This window comes from Schistocerca piceifrons, chromosome 10, assembly GCF_021461385.2.
Source record: "Schistocerca piceifrons isolate TAMUIC-IGC-003096 chromosome 10, iqSchPice1.1, whole genome shotgun sequence".
NCBI lineage: Eukaryota > Metazoa > Arthropoda > Insecta > Orthoptera > Acrididae > Schistocerca > Schistocerca piceifrons.
In genome coordinates, this window is record NC_060147.1 from 113310878 (window position 1) to 113335732 (window position 24855).

At 40.6% G+C, this 24855-nt stretch overlaps 1 protein-coding gene across 1 annotated transcript in view; it reads left to right on the forward strand.

Moving 5' to 3' along the window:
• The window catches only part of LOC124718844 (aprataxin and PNK-like factor), an 81760-nt gene that overhangs the window by 38199 nt on the left and 18706 nt on the right, over positions 1 to 24855 (forward strand). The window contains exons 2-3 of the mRNA XM_047244468.1: positions 15526 to 15600; positions 15718 to 16595. Coding sequence (XP_047100424.1) covers positions 15526 to 15600; positions 15718 to 16595 — 953 coding nt within the window. The remainder of the gene's footprint in view (positions 1 to 15525; positions 15601 to 15717; positions 16596 to 24855) is intronic.

Sequence of the window (24855 nt, forward strand, 5' to 3'; positions counted from 1 at the left end):
ATCGGTAATTCTCACATGTGTCAACACCTGCTTTCGTTGGGATTGGAATTATTATATTCTTCTTGAAGTCTGAGGGTATTTCGCCTGTTTCATACATCTTGCTCACCAGATGGTAGAGTTTTGTCAGGACTGGCTCTCCCAAGGCCGTCAGTAGTTCCAGTGGAATGTTGTCTACTCCGGGGGCCTTGTTTCGACTCAGGTCTTTCAGTGCTCTGTCAAACTCTTCACGCAGTATCGTATCTCCCATTTCATCTTCATCTACATCCTCTTCCATTTCTATAATATTGTCCTCAAGTACATCGCCCTTGTATAGACCCTCTATATACTCCTTCCACCTTTCTGCTTTCCCTTCTTTGCTTAGAACTGGGTTTCCATCTGAGCTCTTGATGTTCATACAAGTGGTTCTCTTATCTCCAAAGGTCTCTTTAATTTTCCTGTAGGCAGTATCTATCTTACCCCTAGTGAGATAAGCCTCTACATCCTTACATTTGTCCTCTAGCCATCCCTGCTTAGCCATTTTGCACTTCCTGTCAATCTCATTTTTGAGACGTTTGTATTCCTTTTTGCCTGCTTCATTTACTGCATTTTTATATTTTCTCCTTTCATCAATTAAATTCAATATTTCTTCTGTTACCCAAGGATTTCTACTAGCCCTCGTCTTCTTACCTACTTGATCCTCTGCTGCCTTCACTACTTCATCCCTCAAAGCTACCCATTCTTCTTCTACTGTATTTCTTTCCCCCATTCCTGTCAATTGTTCTCTTACGCTCTCCCTGAAACTCTGTACAACCTCTGGTTCTTTCAGTTTATACAGGTCCCATCTCCTTAAATTCCCACCTTTTTGCAGTTTCTTCAGTTTTAATCTACAGGTCATAACCAATAGATTGTGGTCAGAGTCCGCATCTGCCCCTGGAAATGTCTTACAATTTAAAACCTGGTTCCTAAATCTCTGTCTTACCATTATATAATCTATCTGATACCTTTTAGTATCTCCAGGGTTCTTCCTGTTAGCTATGATTAAGTTGTGCTCTGTGCAAAATTCTACCAGGCGGCTTCCTCTTTCATTTCTTAGCCCCAATCCATATTCACCTACTACGTTTTCTTCTCTCCCTTTTCCTACACTCGAATTCCAGTCACCCATGACTATTAAATTTTCGTCTCCCTTCACTATCTGAATAATTTCTTTTATTTCATCATACATTTCTTCAATTTCTTCGTCATCTGCAGAGCTAGTTGGCATATAAACTTGTACTACTGTAGTAGATGTGGGCTTCGTATCTATCTCGGCCACAATAATGCGTTCACTAAGCTGTTTGTAGTAGCTTACCCGCGTTTCTATTTTCCTATTCATTATTAAACCTACTCCTGCATTACCCCTATTTGACTTTGTGTTTATAACCCTGTAGTCACCTGACCAGAAGTCTTGTTCCTCCTGCCACCGAACTTCACTAATTCCCACTATGTCTAACTTTAACCTATCCATTTCCCTTTCAAATTTTCTAACCTACGTGCCCGATTAAGGGACCTGACATTCCACGCTCCGATCCGTAGAACGCCAGTTTTCTTTCTCCTGGTAACTACATCCTCTTGAGTAGTCCCCGCCCGGAGATCCGAGTGGGGGACTATTTTACCTCCGGAATATTTTACCCAAGAGGACGCCATCATCATTTAATCATACAGTAAAGCTGCATGCCCTCGGGAAAAATTACGGCCGTAGTTTCCCCTTGCTTTCAGCCGTTCGCAGTACCAGCACAGCAAGGCCGTTTTGGTTATTGTTACAAGGCCAGATCAGTCAATCATCCAGACTGTTGCCCTTGCAACTACTGAAAAGGCTGCTGCCCCTCTTCAGGAACCACACGTTTGTCTGGCCTCTCAACAGATACCCCTCCGTTGTGGTTGTACCTACGGTACAGCTATCTGTATCGCTGAGGCACGCATGCCTCCCCACCAATGGCAAGGTCCATGGTTCATGGGGGGGGTGTATTGCTTCATAAATGTTGTTCAGTGTGAGACCTCATTGTACAGCCTATATGTTTCTCATGCTTGACAGAGGACAATGTTACCATCAGTGGCTAAACACTTTTAGCATAAATCAGTGCTTTTAGCGTTATTGACAATGAAGATGCAACTGGTACCATGGTTAACATAAAGGCAACTGACTGTCCCATATTGTGAGGCATTTGAGAACAACAAAAGAAAGTGTTTAAAACAAGTCACTGTTGTCTGCATCGAACTTGTTGAATTTAGCTTTGAGTGTAATGGGATTGACGATAGTATGAGGAACACAACAGTGAATCTTAATTTTTGCCTTTCTTGCTATGTAAAAAAATGTATGGGACTTACAAAAATGTATAATAATTCTGAAATAATATTAAAACATGTAAAATTATGCAGTATAGTGTGAAATACTTATTATACCTCAAAATATGTAAAAATACGTACTTTAAAACTTTGGAATGAGAGGCCTTTCAGTGTAATTTGTCGACATCTTACTTTTTCTTATAGCAAATGTAAAGGAAAAGAATATGTCATTACATAAAATCTTGGCTCTAGTCACTAACAAGATGGCAGTTCCAACCCCATCTGCTGACCTGGAGTTACGTGTCTCCTAATTAGTCAAGCTCAGTGCTAGGACAGTTCCTTTCTAAAGGACACAGAGGATTTCCTTCCTACACTTGTACGCCATTTCTAATGACCTGGTCATTGACAGAAGTAGAGCAGCAGTAGAAGCTTTTTGTCAACAGACAATTTTATCAGTCAGTGTGAAATTTCTCTGAGTAAATCACTTCCTTGCCTTCATGTATGTTCCTGTTTAGCATGAGGTACATCTGGAAGAGAAGTTCTATTGTAATGCTGCAATTATGATGTCATATATAGTTGCTGGTCTTCTTGATTTCTTTGGGCTAGTAATCTACTACGAAAGGTGAAGAAAATCCGATTGTGATCACAAAAATTTTGTAGATTTTAAAATCTCCAAGGAAATTACTTGACCCTCTGAAGATGAATTAGAGTACCTCCTGAATATAAGGAACTAATACCTGAGTGGGATCTTTCAAGATAATGAGTGATATGGAATGATTCGAAACAGGTTCGAAAACTCGACAAAGGTTTAAACTACAATGGTAGGTTGTAGAAAGTGAGAGGGGAAGAGGGTAAAGGAGATACAGAGTCATTTAAATGTAAAGAGTATCCTCATCATCTCCTACAGCCATGGTTTGCCACTGAGTGCCGTACATCTCTCCCATTACCGAAGAAGTTAGCAGGTCATCAATATTTCGAGAAGAGGTAATGATTTCCATTTGCTGTGAAGATGGTTATCACCACATTTGTTTGATGGCTGTGTGCAAAAGTTGTAGGTGGATACTGTGGGATGGAAATAAAATAAGACTTGAATAACAATACCTTTTCTAAAAACTGTTTTTGATTATCACGACAAAGTTTTCTGCAGAATGTCTTAACAGGAGGATGCAGCCAGTGTTTAATGTTGTGAAATACAACATTTTTGTGAGAGCAGTGTAATTGTGTCAGACATAAAGTAAAGAATGAAAACTCCAGGTTGGAATATCAACAATATTAGTAAAAGAATAGGTTGCTATCTTCGACAAGATGATCTGTTGAGCTGCGGACAGGCACGACAAAAAGACTGTTACACATTATAGCTTTTGGCCAAAGCCTTCTTCAGCAGAGAAGACAAACACACACATATTCACACAAGCGAGCTCACCTCTTGCACACATGACCACTATAACGTTAACAGTCTCTTCATGGTGCATGTCTGCAATTCAATGGGTCACCTTTGCTGTGAGTAGCAGTATATCCTTTTCCTAATATTACTGATGAAACAAAATTGTTAAGGCTTTCGTGGCCACTTGTTGACAAACTGCCTATTGGCTTCTGTCTCGGGTTCTTCGGCCGACATTCATCTAATGATTTTTCTGACGTTTCGCCAGCACGAGTGGCTGGCATTGTCAAAGCTTCACCCTCCATTGCCGGTGGTGAACTGGAGCTGAGCTCGCGGCCGCAGACTATATGTACCTGGCGCGCCAACACCCGAGGGCTTCTCCGCGGTCATTTCCGGTGCGGTTCTCCTCTTGCTACCTGCGACGGTCGTTCGCTGCACTACGGGAAGCCAGGATCCGTTTACCTTAAGGCTTTCCTCTTTCTTGTTGAAACTGTTCGTGTGTTTCTGTATTTCTACAGCTTCTCTAAACAAGTGCATGTGTTAGTGCTTCTCTACAGCCAGAACTTCCGTGTCTGGCTGTAGAGAAACTGTTGTTGAAACTGCTTGCGTGTTTTTGTATTTCTACAGCTCTTCTAAACAAGTGCATGTGATAGTGCTTCTCTACAGCCTGAACTTCCGTGTCTGGCTGTAGAGAAGCACAATCACATGCACTTGTTTAGAAGAGCTGTAGAAATACAAAAACATGCAAACAGTTTCAACGAGAAAGAGGAAAGCCTTAAAGGTAAACGGATCCTGGCTTCCCGTACTGCAGCGAACGACCGTCACAGGTAGCAAGAGGAGAACCGCATCGGAAATGACCGCAGAGAAGCCCTCGGACGTTGGCGCGCTAGGTACATATAGTCTGCGGCCGCGAGCTCGGCTCCAGTTCACCACCGGCAATGGAGGGTGAAGCTTTGACAATGCCATCCACTCGTGCTGGCGAAACGTCAGAAAATTCATTAGATGAACATCGGCCGAAGAACCCGAGACAGAAGCCAATAGGCAGTTTGTCATTACTGATGAAATTAAGAATTTTATTACACCTGATTATACAGGGTGTCCTATTTATCTGGACCACCCTAAATAACTGTTTGTCTAGATGCAAATTACAAAATGTTTCAAGCAAATGTTCTTTTGCCATCAGGGGGGACATCAAACGGCATGACTGCTTTTGTTGTAGCTTTTTTTACAAAGATATGAACAATGGTGTGACTTTTTTAAATGACACACTGGATTTTTGTTCAGTAATTCATTTCCTCTCCTAAAGACCTATTCAAAAATGTATCACAGTGTACCATTCAGTGAAACACTATGTTATTAATTACATAACACAACACTGACATTGACGATCCCAGCGCTTAGTGAAGATACTTGGGATAATGGAACACATCCACTTGCTGATGTTGAGAGAGGACAAATGTAAACATAAGTAGAATGCACACCCATCATTCTGTCAACCGTCGTCAGTTGAAGAGTTGTGCGAGTAGAATGTACACCAACGAAGAGAAGGTAGAAATGCTACTTATCTATGGAGAATGTAAGTTAGCAGAACAGTAATTGCAATACTGTTTTCTTATGTACGGGTACATTTAGTACAGTAGTTTAGTCCTTTTAAATATTGTTGTGTAGAGTAGGCATACAGTAAAGGCTGTCCTTTCTACAAACTACATAGACATAACATTTCTTTTATTGTTGTTGTTGTTGTTGTTGTTGTTGTTGAAGGTAGGCAAAATGCTATGCAGGTGGCAGAACTGTACAGAGAGCGATATCCTGGCAAGAACTCTCCTTCCCAACTGATGTTTTCTCATCTTGTAGCTACACTTCAAGAAATGGGAAGTTTCAACCCATGACAACGCAATCGTCGTAGCAGTCGCGCAGACGAAGCTGCTGAAGTTACTATTCTCACTTCCATTGCTATGAATCCACATGTGAGCACACAACAGCTTGAACACGAGATTGGCATTCCTAAAACCAGTGTATATCGTATAATTACATGTCACCAGTTCCATGCTTACCATGTCCACCTACATCAAGAATTGCATGGGAATGATTCCAGAATCGTGTACAGTTCTGTCAGTGGGCACAGCAGCAAATCCTTGCCAACCTGTTCTATTTACCGATGAATGTTCCTTCTCAAACAAAGGACAGGCGAATACAAGGAACATGCATTATTGGTCCAGTGATAACCCACGATGGCTTAGACGGGTGGAACATAACTGTCAATGAAGAGTTAACGTCTGGTGTGGGATGCTTGGTACTACAATTATTGGCCCTTATTTCATCAATAGTAGTCTAAATGGCACAGCATATGCAAACTTCCTCAGACGAATTCTTTCTCCTCTTCTGGATGAAGTGCTTCTAAGGACCAGAATGCTTATGTGGTATCAACACGATGGATGTCCAGCACGTAATGCCTTGTGTGCATGTCGTGTTCTGAACCGAAGGTATGCTGCCACATGGATTGGTCGAGGAGGGACAGTTACTTGGCCTGATAGGTCTCCTGATTTAAATCCTCTTGACTTTTTTCTTTGGGGCTGCATTAAAGACATTGCCTATCACAATATTCCAACAACTCCAGAGGACACACAGGAACTTATCGTGCTTGCTTGTAATTATCTTCAGTAGACAACACTGGAAACAGTAAATAATTCTTTCATTCAATGAGTGCACCAGTGTATCAGTGTCCAGGGTCACCACTTTGAGCACCTTTGAATGTTCTACTCCTGGGCAATGGTATAGGAGAGTCAAAGTCAGTTTTGTGTTATGTTTTTACTCGATTTTCAAATGTTTTCTGACAACTCCAGCAAGTGGACGAGTTTGTGATCCCAGGCTCAAAGTCAATGTTGTGTTATGTAATTAATAACGTTGTGTTTCAGTGAATGGTACGCTATGATACATTTTTGAATAGATCTTTAGGAGAGGAAATGAATTACTGAATAAAAAATACAGGGTGCCATTTAAAAAAGTCATACCTCTGTTCATATCTTTGTAAAAAACAAAGCTACAACAAAGGCAATCGTGCTGATAGATGTCCCCCTGATGGCTAAAGAACATCTGCTTGAAACATTTTGTAATTTGCATCTGGACCAGCAGTTATGTAGGGTGGTCAAGATAAATGGGACACCCTGTATATGAAGTATGATATTCAAATGCTCTCCATGACTTTTCTGGCTTACTTTTGTTCTTTCAAGGAATTTTTGGTAACTTTTCAGCATACTTGCACATCTGGTTCTGAAATTACACTCTGAATCATGGCCTTGAGCTCTGGAAGTGATGATGGTCTGTTGGTGTACACACAAGATTTCAAATCTCCCCACAAAAAGAAATCATACAATGTCAAATTACAAGATCTAGGTGGCCAGATCATGTCACCAATGCAAAAACATCACCCAGTCATGGAGCTTCTCCCATAATGAGTCATATTTGCAGACAATATGTGACAGATCGCACCGTCTTGTTGAAATTAAACCTCCACAGCATTCACACGATCCAGCTCAGAAATAAAAATTATCATAACATATCGCAGTATTGTTTGCAGTCCACTGTCTGGTGCCATCTTCGAAGAAGTATGGCCCAATTACACCCTCCATCCAAATGCCACATGACACAGTCTCCCATTGTGGATGTAATCACTCCTCCATAATTATTGGAGGATGTTCTTGCCCCAAATTCTGAAATTTTGCTCGTTTACAAAGTGCAACATATGAGAACATTATTTTCCCTATGAAATTGTTGTCTGCTCTTTGTTTCACAAGCATCCAGTGGGCAAATGCTCAGTGCTTTTTGTCATTGTTTGGCTTCATTTCTTTGTGTCAGTTTGATTACATGGGCTCAAAGGCATACATCTTCTTTCAGAATTTGTTTCATCCTGGTTCTGGAAACACCCAGTGGTTGTGAATTTGGGTAACGTGTTTCACCAGACACTCAGTAAAATAATCATTTATGATGAACAATTTTTCCACAGAATGTTTAACATGAGGATGCATCGAGTATTTAATGTCTACAATCAAACTGATTTCCTCAAATTTAGCAATGAGTCTGTCACAGTCAATGTATTTGGTGCATTAAAATGAGCAAACTTTCCGTGGAGTTTGTGAGTGATCTGCACAACATTCATCACATTTGTACTAGATTTTCACTATGACAACATGCTGTTCCATGGTGGAGCACTCCATTACTAACCACAAAGAAAACAAATTAAAATTGTGCAATGTTCAATGCTACCAACTTATTAGAACAGGAGTGACAGATTTCAAAAGTTGTGTTACGTATGAAACACCTATTATATTTGAATCCACAGTGCAATGTCCAACCGTTGTCTTTCAGTAAATGACTGCCTAATTCATTTTCACATTGCCTCCTTTGGTAATACCAGAAATCTACATCTACATCGATACTCCGCAAGCCACCGTACAGTGCATGGCAGAGGGTACCCTGTACCACTATTAGTCATTTCCTTCCCTGTTCCATTTGCAAATAGAGTGAGGGAAAAGTGACTGCCTGTATGCCTCTGTATGAGCTTTAATTTCTTGTATCTTATCTTTGTGGTCCTTACACACTATCTATGTTGGCGGCAGTAGAATCATATGGCAGTCAGCTTCAAATACCTTTCCTCTAAATTTTGTCAACAGTGTTTCTCAAAAAGAACATCGCCTTCCCTCCAGGGATTCCCATTTGAGTTCTCGAGGCATTTCCATAACACTTAAATATTGTTCGAAACTACTGGTAACAAATTTAGCAGCCAGCCTCTGAACTGTTTTGATGTTGTCCTTTAATCTGACTTGGTACGGATCCCAAACACTTGAGCAGTACTCAAGAATAGGTTGCACCAGTGTCCTATTTGCAGTCTCCTTTACTCTTTCCTAAAATTCTCCCAATAAATTGAAGGTGACTATTTGCCTTCCCTACTACAGTTCTCACATGCTCATTCCATCTCATATCGCTTTCAGCGTTAACACTCGTGTATGTTTGAATGACTTGACTGTTTCAAGCAGGACACTAGTGATACTGTATCCAAACATTACAGGTTTGTTCTTCCTACTCATCTGCATCAATTTACATTTTTCCACATTAAGGTTTAGCTGCCATTCACCACACAATCTGGAAATTTTGTCTAAGTTGTCTTGTATCTTCCTTATGTCACTCAGCCTCGACACCTTACCATACACCATGGCATCATCAGCAAACAACCACAGATTGCTGCCCACCCTGTCCTGTCTGCCATATCATTTTACTATATAAAACAACAGAAACAACAGTGGTCCTATTACACTTCCCTGGCACCCTCCTGTCAATACACTTGTCTCAGATGAACATTCTCCGTCAAGGACAACATAGTGGGTTCTGTTACTTAAGCAGTTTGGAGCAAGCATACTAGTCACTCCAACTTGGCACTTAATCAGAACTACTGATGAAGTGTAAAGCATGTGATTCTCTGCCTTTGGTGGCAAGTTTTTTGTATACTTCTGTGCTATTCCAATGGCTGTGAAGTGATGTTCATTGTTGAAGTACTTGATGATCAATGGTCATCTACCAAAATCAGCTGATAGCTCACAAGAAACATTCATTTTACAAAATTCACACTCTCGGTGGTGGTAAAAGTATTTCAGCTTTGAAGAAGTTTACTGTGGTTAAGAACATGTAATTAAAGAAATTAATTGAGTCTTTTTTTCCTAATTTTGTTTGCTCTGAATCTGATTGTGTCCATGGGCAGTACTTGGAATTTTGCCTGCAGAAGGTAAGCAGTGGCCTGTCATTCTTACTTCCAGATATTCCTTGTATAGCTAACTGAGCAAGGGGGCTTAACAGCTAAGTCACTGTGTGCACATAAGGGTAGAGTGAGGTTTGAGTCCGTGTATGGGTATCCTAAATAGAGTTTTCTGGGATCTCCTTAATGGGGGACATTCATGAAAAACACACTATTTAAAAGATGCACCAAATCAAAATTTTGTAGATACAGCAATGAAATTTTGTACCATACTTTACATGAAATGAACACATTTACTGTTAAGTTTCTTGAATTACATGTATTTAACTTTTTTATGGGATCTAAAAAATTTATTTTCAAAAAAATGATTTATGTACCTTTTTCTCAGAAACTATTCAAGAGATTTCTACAAAATTTTCTCTGTTTAATGCATTTACATTATCTTCTCTCATGAGGTTTTTTTAAATGTATCAAATGGAGAAGTTTAATAATTTATCTGATTATAATTCTGTAAGTATAATATAAAACTCATGCAAAATTCCAAGTGCTTTGCCCCATATCTCAGCTTACACTTGGGATTTCAAAATTTGCTCTTGAGACAACATTTATTGGGTTTATAGAAATGAGTGTACAAAACTTCATAATTCTAGCCATGATAGATTCTGAGAAAAAAGTGCATAAACTTTAAAAAAACATAATTTTGTGGATAATTACTATTAAAAACAGTCTTGATCACGATTTATTTTATAAGGTGACCGGTTTCGACCACTACTGTGGTCATCTTCAGACCATTGAGTGGGAACCCTTTTCTGTTGGAGAATCACAACAGTTGTGATTCTCCAACAGAAAGGGGTTTCCACTCAATGGTCTGAAGATGACCACAGTAGTGGTCGAAACCGGTCACCTTATAAAATAAATCGTGATCAAGACTGTTTTTAATAGTAATTATTTACAAGACATTGATCACTGCTGTTCCCGTAATGCATTCAAAAGTAATATAATTTTGTGGAAATGAAATTGAGGTTCGACTTAATGTTTTTTTTTTCTTATGTCACCTCATCAGAAGGTCCCAGATTTGTACTCAGGGTCCGCTTTCTCTTCAAGGCTTCTATTCTGGTTTCTTGTTTTTCTACATTCTTTTCTTTACCACATCTTCAACTGACTTTTCAGCATCAGGAAGATGCTGTAAATTTATTTTTCTCAAGATGTCTTGACTGAAGTTTCTTATGTTAAAGCCCATTCTCTCTAATACTTTCATCCTCCCTATGTTTCAATCATTAAACACTGTGGTTTCAGGGTAGAGTTTTCATATGAGTGAATTTGGAGACTTATTTTGATTCTGGGTTTTGCCATTAACACACTTTTTTTAGAAGTTCAGGATCAATCAGAAACCTGTAAGTTGGCTTGACAACATCCAGGAAACAATTTGGAAGCCAATATTATCAACAGAACTGTTGTTTATCAAGCTGGTATTGAAGTGTTTCTTCAACAAGTGGACGTGGCAGGTAGGTCATGCCACATATTTAATTATTTTTCAGGCACTTTGGATGTGATTTCATCATTGAAACTTTAGAAACTTACTGTCAGTGTGTTCTTCTGATAAAATATAAAGTGAAAATTTACATTTTCTGTCAGTTTCATAAATATTGTCTTTTAAAGCACCTTATGTGAATCTGGAATGGGGACTGTGAAAAGACATTTCCATCCTCATCATTGACCAGTCTGACATAATGCTCTGTTTCTTTAATGACCCATTCTTAGATAGGACATTTGGGAAGGTTCACAAAATGGAAGACAAGTTTTGGCAGAACTGAAGCTGTGGAGGTTGATTGCTAGGCATGCCTGTTGATAAGAGTATTGCCCACATAAGGTGAAGTTTCAGGTTTGAGTCCTGGTCCAGCAGGCAGTTTCCATACAGCAGAAATTCCAATTCACAGTGATAATTTCATCCAGAAAACAGTCCCCCAGGCCATGACTAAGCGGTGTCTCCACAGCATCCTTTCTTCGAGGAGCACTAGTCGGGCTTGGTATGCAGGAAAACTTCTGTGAAGTTTGGCAAGTTAGAGACAGGCACTGGAGGAGCTAAAGCTATGAGGGCAGGTTGTGTGTCATGCTTGGATATCTCAGATGGTAAAAGGATTTGCTAGAAAAAGGCAGGGTTTTGGGTTTGAGTCCCAGTCTGGTTTAATGTGCTGAAAAGTTATGAAACATGCTCACAGTAATGCACAACAAAAGATCCAATACAGGGATTTAATTTTTTACTTGTTCTTTCTTTCTGTTGTTCTTTCTTTCTTTGTATAAATTCAAGTGGTGGAGGTTGCAAAAGTCATGGCATATCTCTTAATATCATGTCGGACCTCCTTTTCCCAGTTGTCATGCAGCAACTCAACGTGGCATGGGCTCAACAAGTCGTTCGAAGTTTCCTGCAGAAATATTGAGCCATCTTGCCTTTACAGCCACCTATAATCGCAAAAGTGTTGCAGGTGCCAGATTTTATACACGAACTGACCTCTAAGTTATATCTCACGAATGTTCAATGTGGCTCATATCGAACAATATGGGTGACTGAATCATTCATTCGAATTGTCCAGAATGTTCTTCAAACCAGTCAAGAACAACTGAGGCCCAGCGAGCTGGTGCATTGTCATCCGTAAAAATTCTTTCATTGATTGGAAACGTGAAGTCCACGAATGGCTGCAAATGGCCTCAAGGGGTCAAAAATAACAATTTCCAGTCAGTGATTGGTTCAGTTGGACCAGAGGACCCAGTCCATTGCACATAAACACCCACACTATTGAGGAGCCATCACCAGTTTGCACAGTGCCCTGTTAACAACCTGGGTCTATGGCTTCCTGGAGTCTGCAAACACAATTGAAATTGAGATTCATCTGACCAAGCCTAGGTATTCCAGTCATCTAGGGTCCAATCAATGTGGTCACGAGCCCAGGAGCGGTGCTGCAGGTGATGTGGTGCTGTTAGCAAAGGTGCTAGTGTCAGTTATCTGATGCCGTAGCCCGTTAGCACCAAATTTTGCTGCACTGCCATAATGGATACATCCCACAATAATTTCTGTTGTTATTTAACTCAGTGTTTCTTATATGTTAGGACTGACGACTCTACACAAACGCTGCTGCTCTCAGTTGTTACATGAAGGCCGTCGACCACTACATTGTCCGTAGTGAGAGTTAATGCCTGAAATGTGGTAGTCTTGGCACACTCTTGACCCTGTAGATTCAGGATATTGAATTCCTTATGATTTATGAAATGGAACATCCCCTCTGTCTAACTCCAACTACCTTTCTACGTTCAAAGTCTGTTAATTCCCAACGTGCAGCCATAATCAGACTGGAAACCTTCTCATGTGAATCACCTAAGTATAAATGACAGTTCTGCCATGCACTGCCCTTTTATACCTTGTGGATGTGGTACTACTGTCGTCTGTATATGTGCCCACCACTATCGCACATTTTCACCTCAGTGTATAATCCCTTGTGCATAATTAATGGGAAGCTGTTTAAATGAGAAGATTAATAACACACAAGGGATGCAAATGGCATAATTTGAAACTCTTTAAATAAGAAGGCACCTCCTCGGATTTTTCTGAGATAACGGGTTTCGCTCATGATGCCAGAAGAGGAGATGCTTGAATAAAGAAGTAACAGCACCAGCAGGATTCGTCTACTGGCAATAATGGCTGGAGAGATTGGTGACATGCTGATCATGTGTCTCTTAATCAGTAGATCACTTACCATACTGCCTCGTAGGCAACAGTCGGCTAGTCGGAACAGGTTTAGGGCCTAGTCCATTACTGGTGTTTGTTTTTAAATTAAAAGATTGGGCAGTTGAACAAATGGAAAACACACGGTCTATGAAGTTGGATAATTGACACAGAGCAACAGAAGTAGCATGTTTCATTTATCTTTTCCATGTCCTATTTATTCTCCTATCTAAAGTGAGGACACTTAAAATGACACTTTATTAGATTGTTTTTGTTGCCTATATTACATATTTCCTGCAGTTAGTTGGTTATGTTTTTAATTGCGATGCAGCTGCTGCTTCTGCTCCTGCTAGTTCTACTAACACAATATTAAATTTTGTCCGAGCATATTTAATGTCATACACTGCTTGACAGTTGTCAAGGAACAGGGCCTTTGCTGAATAGGAATAATCACAGGCATTTATGGATGACATGGAACAGAGTACATATGTAATAGAGATGGAGTGATATATTTATAAAGAAAACTCGACATAAAGATCAATCTCAGACTATCAGTAATGAATATGTCCTCCTGTGACGCTAATCCACATTTTGCACCTGTTATTCATGATGGTTATCAAACTGTTGAGGAGCCCTTGGGGGATATTTTCCCACTTCTCTCTTGAGGTGATTTTCAGTTCTTGCACGGTTCTCGTTGAGAAATTTATCTGCTAAGAGCATCCGAGACATGCTATATAGGGTTTAGGATTGGGGAGTATGCAGGCCATCCCATACAATTCAATATCTTCACTATCCACTGCATCCGAGACCTCAGCAGTCCCATGTGGATGGGAATTCTCATCCATAAACAGAAAGTTACGACCTACCATACCGCTAAACAAATGAGCATGATCCATAATTATCTCCCTACAGTACTCCCATGCTGTAACGGTATCTCACGCAAAGATATGCAGCTGTATTCAACCATTGCACATAATGCCTACCCACACCACAATGGTTAGGCCATACCAGTGACATTCATCAACAGTCTGTAGTGTGTAATGCATTCTCTCTCTCTCTCTCTCTCTCTCTCTCTCTCTCTCTCTCTCTCTCTCTCTACATTAACTGGTGGTGAGAATCACATGCCACAGTAAGCAGGAATCATAAGAGAACATCACTCTGGACCACTGATGCTAACCCCAACCAACATGCTCTAGATGCCAATAAACTCTTTCTCGGTGGTGTTGTGGTTGAAGCGGGTTGCATTTAACAGAGCTTCCAAGTGTACAAACCAGCCTGATTTAATCGCCATGAAGTACCAGTTGGCAGGTCTGCAGCAATCTGCCTAGGAGTGAGATGTGTGATCCTTTTCGCCATGTATTCTTTTCGCTATGTATCGATCCTCGTGCACTAAGTTGATCCATCTACGACCACCAGCATGCATTCTCATAGCATTTTCACATTCAGTGGCCTTTTTTAATTGGAGATAATGCTTCTGGAACCACCCATTACTGTGGCCAGACTAACGACATTTTTATCGGCTTCAAGCCGTCCAGCTGCTCATCCACAATCTTAAGTGCTTAACTAATGTCTTGCAGAGATGTTACCTTACAACAGGAAATGTTGCACTAATTGGTTCCACAACAGCCTTCGTCAAACATCATACTTGAACTGTAGAATGCATATAAAGCATTCGTGCACAGCCTTTGCTGCAATTTATTCATTTGCCCTCAGCTTTTCCTTTTACTATTATTGGTGAGGTTTTCTGAGCAATTGTCGCTTGTTTTTAGCAAGTGTTAGTTGTTCCTCAGCAACTATCAAGCAGTGCAGTATTGATTAAATGTTTTACTGGGTCAGTCTGAGTCTGTTTCATTCACCCTTGGTGATGTTAGGATTCTGAGGACTGAACTGTGGTCTAAGGCATATTGTTTTGCTTGCAATTTCATCTCCTTCTGTGATTTTGGAAATGTAGGTTGTCGTTGATTCAATGTAAACTTACTCAGCTCTCTGAAACTGTCAAACTGTCTACTTTTAACCTCACAGTTGTTGAGATGTGGTATTATAGTGTTTGTATAGACAGTTCTCTGGTGAAGATCGGGGACTGAGAAGGTGCGTGAAGTGGAGATGGCAGAAGAAAAGAGCCCGGCAGATGCTGTTGCTTTGTTTAGCATTTAGGTACACAACTTTCCTAATTACATTTCTTCTTTTCTGTTAAGGTTCTTTTGTGTTTAAGAATTTCTGTGACCCCTCTATGCATCCTAATACGATAATGATTGAAGAGTCCCTGTGCCTTAGACCACAGACTAATCCATCAAAAAACCAGTATTAATGAGGATGTAAACACCAACTGTGAAGTCTTAATTGTATGGTCAGTGTTTTATTTGTTACTTTTATTTGCAGTGCACTGATAAAAGAGTGTCCCGAACACATGCCCAGATTAAAGTTTCAGAGGATGGAAAAATCGAACTTACTTCTGTGAGTAAAGCACTGCATAATCCAGTTTGTCTTATTTAAACACTATGTTAATGCCTTTTTTATTTGGCAAATATGATAACTTGTGATGTTGCAATTTTTCATGATTTTATTTTTCAGACAAGCCTCAATCCATGTTATTACAACGATGAGAAAGTGATAACGAAATCTTCTTCTGTGGAGCTGAAGATAGGCGACAGATTTTCCTTTCTACCAGACAGCTACTGCTACTGTGTAAAAGTTAGTTCACCTAATGGTTCCCCATCTGAAGAAGGCACTTCTAGTAGTGACAATATAAATAATGGTGCCAACACTGAGGAGAAGTCATTTAAAGTAGAAGAAACGGGTGTGCCATCTGTAAATGAAGAATCGTTGTGTACCATTACAGTTACACCTGCAGCTGATGATCCCGGTGGAAAAATGTCTGTGGCGCTTGCCGGTGTTAGTAGTACTGCGGACCTGAGTGGTGAATTGACAGATCCAGATGTACTGAGTGACAACACGAAGAATGGCCCTAGTGATGCATCTCCCATGTCTGCTAGCAAGTATGTGCCAAAGTGGTTGTTAGCGGCAACCGAGCGGGCCAAGCGGAGGATAGAAGAGCTCTCCGGTGAAGAATCGGGGACCGAGAAGGTGCGTGGAGTGGCGGTGGCGGAAGAGAGGAGCCCGGCACGGGACACCGATGCCAGTGTCGATAGGGACAGCGGGGTGGCGGACACGGGGGCTCATGAGGATGTGGCACCCACCTCGGCCATCCACCAGATGAGCGACGATGACGATTCCGAAGGGCCGGCCACGGAGAAGCCGTCGGAAGAGGAGCCTATACAGAGGCAGCTGTCACCGAGGCCAGTGAAGGATTTGGAACGAGTGAGTGGAGGCACAGAAGAGAAGCAGCAAAGTGGAGACGGGCAGGGTGCCACTTCCAACTACATTCGTGACCCTTCGCCTGTCCAAACCTCAGTTCGAGTCCCCTGCAAATACGGGAGTGCTTGTTACAGGTTTGCATTGAATAATAAATCACACTTTTGGCTTAAATCAGCTGATCACCCAGAATGAGCAAATACCTTGTTTATCCCAACCTATGTGTTGTTCCCCTCCCACCGAGAGGCCTGCTGACAGTAATAGGATCGTGTTTACACCCACAATATTTTTTCCTTGATGGTAGGCGATATGTGCACCACATTTGGTTGAAGTATCTCCAGGCGTTGGCAGAGTGTTGCGTGCGTGTCACCTAATTCCCTCACCTACCCTTACCATAATCCCTATCCTCGGGAGTGCCAGGGATATCCTAATTCCACAATATTTTTATTTTCCAGGTGCTATTGTTGTTCTTTTGATTGTGAGCCCAAAGACTGGGTTAATGCAACTCTCCACTCTAGTCTATCCTGTGCTAAACCTCTACATTAAGGAATAGCTACTGTAACCTACAAGCTTTTGAAACTGCTTATTGTATTCATGCCTTGGTTTTCCTCCTCAATGTTTACCTCTCTCCGCCCCCCCCCCCCTCCTCAACCCCCCCCCCCCCCAAACTGTCTCTCTCTCTCTCTCTCTCTCTCTCTCTCTCTCTCTCTCTCTCTCCCCGTCCCTCCCTCCCCCTCCCCCTCCCCCTCCCCCCCCCCTCCCGCCCCCTCAGTTGCCAAACTGATGATTCCTTGAGGCCTCAGGATGTGTCCAATCAATTACCCCCTTCATTTAGTCAAGTTGTGCCACAAATTTCTTTGTCCTTGCTTACTATATGCGTGACTTAAGCTTAAGCATTCTCCTCTAGTAGCACCTAATTTTGAAAACTTCTGTTCTCTTCTCATCCGAAGTGTTTATCTACATCTACACCTGCACCTACATCTATAGTCTGCAAATCACCGTGAGATGCGTGGCAGAGGGTATGTCCAATTGTACCAGTTATTATGATTTCTTCCTGTTCCTTTCAGGTATGGAGCATGGGTAGAATGATTGTTTGAATGCTTCTGTGCGTGCACTAATTATCCTAATCTTATCCTCACGATCCCTGAGTGAGCGATACATAGGGAGTTATAGTATGTCCCTAGCGTAATCATTTAAATCTGGTTCTTTGAAATTTTGTTAATAGACTTTCTCAGATTAGTTTACATCTGTTTTCAAGAATCTGCCATTTCTGTTCCTTCAGGATCTGCCACACTCTCCAATGGATAAAACAAAACTGTGACCATTCGCCTTCTCTGTATGCGTTCTGTATTCCCTGTTAGTCCACACAATTGAGCAATACTCTAGAACTGGTCCCACAAGTGATTTGTAGGCAATCTCCTGTGTAGATTGATTGCACTTCCCCAGTAATCTACCAATAAACCTAAGTCTACCACCTGCTTTACCCGTAACTGAACCTGTGTGATAATTCTATTTCATGTCCCTACAAAGCATTACATCGAGATATTTGTTTGGCTGATTCCAACAGTGACTCATTGATATTCCAGTCATAGGATACTACATTTTCTTTTTCATTTTGTGGAGTGCAAAATTTTCATTTCTGAACATTTAAAGCAAGTTGCCTATCTCTGTACCATGTTGAAATCGTACCAAGATCTGACTGAATACCTATGGATCTTCTTTCAAATAGTACTTCATTATAGATAACTGCATCATCTGCAAAAAGCCTGATTTTACTATTAATGTTGTCTGCTAGGTCATTAATGTACAAAATGAACAGCAAGGGTTCCAGTACACTTTCCTGTGGCACACCCGAAGGTTTTTCTACATGTAACGACGACTCTCCATCCAAGATAACATGTTGTGTCCTCCCTACTAAGAGATCCTCAGTCCAGTCACAAATTTCAGTTGATACCCTATGTGATCATACTTTTGACAGTAAGTGTAAGTGTGATGCTGAGTCAAACATTTCAGAAATCATGAAATGCAGCATCTGCCTGATTGCCTTGATCCAAAGCTTTCAGTATGCCATGTGAGAAAAGTGCAAGTTGGTTTTCACAAGATCGATATTTTCGAAATCTGTGCTGGTTAGCATTGAGGAAGCAATTCGGTTCAAGATACCTCGTTTTTTTTGAGCTTAGAATATGTTCTAAGATTCTACAACAAATCAATCTCAAGGATATTGGATGGTAGTTTTGTGGATTACCTCTACTACCCATCTTGCAGATAGGTGTGACCAGTGCCTTTTTCCAGGAACTGGGCACATTTTTTGTTCGAGGGATCTACAGTAAACTATAGTTAGAAGAGGAGCTAATGCAGCTGCAAATTCGGTATAAAATCTGACATGGATTCCTTCAGGCCCTGGAGCTTTGTTCAGTTTTAATGATTTCAGCTGTTTCTGAACACCACTGACACTAAACCTCATTTCATTCGTCTTTTTAGTGGTTTGAGAAATAAACTGAGGCAATTGTCCTGAGTTTTTCTTTGTAAAGAAACATTTGAAAATGTAGTTAAGCATTTCATCTTTTGCTGCGCTACCCTCAGTTTCAGTTCCTGTCTCATTCACTATGGACTGGACCCTAACTTTAGTGCCACTAAGAGCCTTAACATATTTCATTGGCTACTGTGAAAGATCACTTGACAATATTCTGCTATGGCAGTTGTTGAAGACATCACACATTGCTCTCTGACAGCCAAATGCGTTTCATTCAGCTTCTCTCTATCTGCAGCCCCACACTTTGTATTACACCTATTATGCAGTGATCTCTGTTTCTTTAGAAGTTTCTTTACAGTTACTGTAAACTATGGAGGTCCCACCCATTATGAACTGCTCTACTGGGTACATTTCTATCCAGTGCATGGTCAACTATTCTTTTAAACTTCAGCCAGAGTTCCTCTACATGCTCCTGCCATGTGCTGAAAGTTTCAAGTTCCTCATTGAGATACGACACTAATAAGTTTTTATCTAGTTTACTGAACATATATATCTTTCTGCTTGTTATAGTTGTCCTTTGTACTTTGGCAATCATTGTTGCAACAATCGAGTCATGGTCACTGATACCAGTTCCACTGTGGACATCCTCAAAGAGGTCAGGTCTATTTGTAGCCATTAGATCCAATATATTTCCATCATGAGTGAGGTTCGTAACTATCTGCTCTAGGTAGTTTTCAGAGAATGCATTTAGTAAAGTTTCACAGCATATCCTATCACACCCACCACTAACAAAACTGCAATTTTCCCAAGTAATTGTCGGATAATTAACATCTCCACCAATGATCACAGTATGATTCGGGAACTTACATGCAAGAGAACTGAGGTTTCTTCTAAAGTTTTCGGCTATGTCAAGAGATGAGTCTGGTGGGCGATAGAAGGATCCGATATAATTTTATGCCCATCTCTGGTACTAAGTCATACCCAAACAATCTCACATGCAGCTTAAGCTTCTACCTCTGTGCATTTGAGTTTCTTGTCTACTGCAACAAATACATTTCACATTTGCCTATCCTTTCAATGTACACTTAAATTTTCCCCGAAAACTGAACTGCTATCAATTTATCATCTACCTTTCATTTCCATACAGGACTGCACGTCTGACAGATACCTTCTGAATTGAATTTGCAATACTTATTTTACATTTGACAACAGCAAATTTGTCTTTTGCCAAATTTGGTTCTTGCTATTGCCAGTCTGCATTTTATATCTCCTCTTCTGTTGCTATCATGACTTGTAAGGGGCAGTCATATGAAAATGAGACACATGGGAAAAAAGTAAGTAAACTGTTTGTTATTTCAAAAATAATCACCATAAATGTTAATTTACTTATCCTGCTGTGAGACAAGATGATCAGTGCCTTCATGGAAAGATGCTTGTGGTTGTCCATAGAACCACAATTGTACCCAGGCATACACTCTTTGTCTGAAGCAAACTGGCAACAACAAATGTCTTTCTTCATGGCTCCAAAATGTGGAAATCAAATGGGGAGAGATTGGGACTGTATGATGTGTAAGTGCTTCCCACCTGGTAGGCCCACGTGTTGCCGAGGTCATTTAGACTACGCTTCAGGAGTTGTGCTGGGAAGCTCTTACACAGCCTCCTTACAGTCTCGACCTCTTCCCAAGCAATTTCCTTATTTTTGGAGCCCTGAAGAACAACATTTGTGGTTGTCAATTTGTTTTGGATGAAAAGATGCACACCTAAGGACAATCGTGATTCCATATGCAACAGCAAACATTTTTGCATGAAGGTATTGATTATTTGGTGTCACAGTGGGATAAATGTGTTAACAGTTATGGCAGTTACTTTTGAAATATTAAAAGTTTACTTTCTTTTTAGGGTTTGAAACATTAATCGGTAAAAACAGAACCGTTATAGGGTCACTTTGTTGTCTGTCTGTCTGTCTGTCTGTCTGACTGACTGACTGTTAAAAACTTATTTCCTTAGGAACAGGCAGCCGAATCAAGTTAAAATTTGTGTCACATACTAAAGTCTATAGTCTCTTGCTGGTCTAAATGATTTGAGCATCAAAGTCAATGCAATCAAAAGATATTGCCATTTCTGTCATATATTTTGATACTCCCACACTTACTCAGTAAAAGCTATAGGATACTCCCTTTGATCTAGAATCATAAAATTTGGGAGAAGTGAAGTTCCACTGTACAAGTAAAGGAAAAAAATCTGAATGTTGTTAATTTGTAATTACATGACATCAAAAAATTTGTTTTTTGTCATTTGTTATCCAACTTCAAACTTCAAACATTCTCAAAAGCCTTGTAATTCCTGGGACTGATATCTTTTCGGTATCGGATAACAGGCAATAATCATTGAGATTCTAAATTTCCAAAATGGGTCGGGTGTCTATATACATGATCAAGTTTCTACAGAACATTCAGAGTGCAAGTCCTACTTGCACCTGGCCAATTTTTTCCTCTGTCTCGTTTTCCTTTGACTGTCCCAGATAGCAAAACTCATCTAATATCTTTAATATCTCATTACCTGATTTATTCTGACTACATTCCATTACTCTTGTTTGCTTTTGTTGATATCCATCTTATAATCTTTTCATGTGCTGAAGTTTCTCCATTAGGCCTGACTTTAGAACTTGTATCATCAGCAAAGAGAACTATTTCGGCTTCTAGGCTATACTGTTTGCTATCTAGAGAAACCCTAAGATTAAAACGTGGCTAGCATCACTAGGCATTGAGTTGGGAAGGCAGAGATAGGTATACCTTGGGAAGATTTTGTTTCTTTCTATTTGATGTGAAATTGTTCCAGGTGATCAGCAAGTATATCCCTATAGTAAGTGTGAATACCAGAAATAAACAATAACTGTTTGCAACATACCACAGCGGTGTCTGTGAAGTTGAGATGAACAAATTGATGTAGGAGTATTGAGCCGAGAAAAAGCTTCAAATGGGTTTACAAAAACTGATGAAGCTAGAGTGCACGTGTGCCACATGAGATTGTTTGCTAATTTTTTATGTATTAAATATCCCCTTGTTCATGCACTTACAAAATATGAAATTGGCATTTGTTCAAAATTTATCTCAAAACACTGTGAATTTTAACAGCATAGAATTAACAGTAAAATCAGTCTATTTGTCTGGCCTTCTTACTGTGAGACTACTTTGCCTGTAAGGGTTAAGATTAAACTGAGTAGTAAAAATAATTAGATTGTGCGAAAAATTATATATAAAAACAAAGATGAGGTGACTTACCGAACAAAAGCGCTGGCAGGTCGATAGACACACAAACAAACACAAACATACACACAAAATTCAAGCTTTCGCAACAAACTGTTGCCTCATCAGGAAAGAGGGAAGGAGAGGGAAAGACGAAAGGAAGTGAGTTTTAAGGGAGAGGGTAAGGAGTCATTCCAATCCCGGGAGCGGAAAGACTTACCTTAGGGGGAAAAAAGGACAGGTATACACTCGCACACACGCACATATCCATCCACACATTCAGACACAAGCAGACATATTTAAAGACGAAGAGTTTGGGCAGAGATGTCAGTCGGGGCAGAAGTGTAGAGGCAAAGAAGTTGTTGAAAGACAGGTGAGGTATGAGTGGCGGCAACTTGAAATTAGCGGAGATTGAGGCCTGGCGGATGACGAGAAGAGAGGATATACTGAAGGGCAAGTTCCCATCTCCGGAGTTCGGATAGGTTGGTGTTGGTGGGAAGTATCCAGATAACCCGGACGGTGTAACACTGTGCCAAGATGTGCTGGCTGTGCACCAAGGCATGTTTAGCCACAGGGTGATCCTCATTACCAACAAACACTGTCTGCCTGTGTCCATTCATGCGAATGGACAGTTTGAATGGACACAGGCAGACAGTGTTTGTTGGTAATGAGGATCACCCTGTGGCTAAACATGCCTTGGTGCACAGCCAGCACATCTTGGCACAGTGTTACACCGTCCGGGTTATCTGGATACTTCCCACCAACACCAACCTATCCGAACTCCGGAGATGGGAACTTGCCCTTCAGTATATCCTCTCTTCTCGTCATCCGCCAGGCCCTTCAGTATATCCTCTCTTCTCGTCATCCGCCAGGCCTCAATCTCCGCTAATTTCAAGTTGCCGCCACTCATACCTCACCTGTCTTTCAACAACTTCTTTGCCTCTACACTTCTGCCCCAACTGACATCTCTGCCCAAACTCTTTGTCTTTAAATATGTCTGCTTGTGTCTGTATGTGTGGATGGATATGTGCGTGTGTGCGAGTGTATACCTGTCCTTTTTTCCCCCTAAGGTAAGTCTTTCCGCTCCCGGGATTGGAATGACTCCTTACCCTCTCCCTTAAAACCCACTTCCTTTCGTCTTCCCCTCTCCTTCCCTCTTTCCTGATGAGGCAACAGTTTGTTGCGAAAGCTTGAATTTTGTGTGTATGTTTGTGTTTGTTTGTGTGTCTATCGACCTGCCAGCGCTTTTGTTCGGTAAGTCACCTCATCTTTGTTTTTATATATAATTTTTCTCACGTGGAATGTTTCCTTCCATTATATTAATTAGATTGTGCACAACATTTACAAAAGCCTTTTTTTCTTTTATTACCTTCACAAGAAAGTTTAAGTTAACAATGTTAATAAAACAGCTAACAAAGCTGATAGTGTAAGAGAGCAAGAGAATATTGAAAATCTAGTATAGTGCCCATGTGCTATAGCTTAGACAAATTGTGTAGGCCAATTTAAGACTTATACAAATGAAATGACACAACTACAGAAACTTTACTGGTCTCATATAGATATGATTTTATGCATATAGACTGAAGGGGGAATTTAAAGTAGACTGGGACGGCAATGAGAATTTAGATCAAGGAGGGAGCACGCCAGTGTAATCCATGCAATTGTGTGACCACTGCGCTGAGGTGACTTAGTGGCTAGCGCACCTGCCTAGTAAGCAGGAGACCAGGGTTTGATTCCTGGTCTCAGTACAAATTTTCACTCGCAACTTCAGTCTATATACATAAAATCAATTTGAGACTGTTTCCCAGCTCGATAGGCCACAAATGTCCCATATCAAATTGTTTGTCTCATACACCACTGTGATACATTGAAACTGTTATCATTTACACTCTCTTTAAGCTCACCAGGCAAAATATTCGTAAATACTGAGAGACATGACACTAATACCATGTAACATTCGATCTAGACAGAGTAGTGGCCTCAGTTTGGTGAGGAAGAGAATCCACAATTATCTTTGGGTATGCCATCATCAGCTAAAGCCCCTCATTAATGATTAGATCCAGTAGAACTACCAGATCGTGAGTATATTGATTTGCTATGTTTCACCCACTGTCCCAGATATTTTCTATAGGTTTCAGGTCAATTGATTCACAGACCCAGTCAAGGTGCAATAGGGTGACCGAGTCTCAGTGAGGGACACTCCATGGTATACAGTCACTGGGAAGAAAGTTCTAAAGAGATATCACTGCAGAATAGGTGTATAACAAAGCATAGGGCTATAGATAGAGAGATGGTGAACGAACCACTTTTGGCTGCGTGATGCCTTCAATGACTACTGTAGCATAATATTGTCAAGTGATCTGTCACAATACCCAAAGAAATTCTGCTCATATGTAAAGGCTGTTAATGGCACCAAAGATAGGGTCCAGTCCTTAGTGAATGAGGCAGGAACTGGAACTGAAGGTAACACAGTGAAAGCTGAAATGCTTAACTCCTTTTTTCAAATGTTCTTTTACAAGGGAAAACCTAGTAGAATTGCCCCAGCTTAATCTTCAAACCAGTGAAAAGACGAATGAAGTAAGTTTTAGTGTCGGTGGTGTGGAGAAATAGCTGAAATCGTTAAAACTGAACAAAGCTCCAGAGCCCAATGGAATCCATTTCAGATTTTATACTGAATTT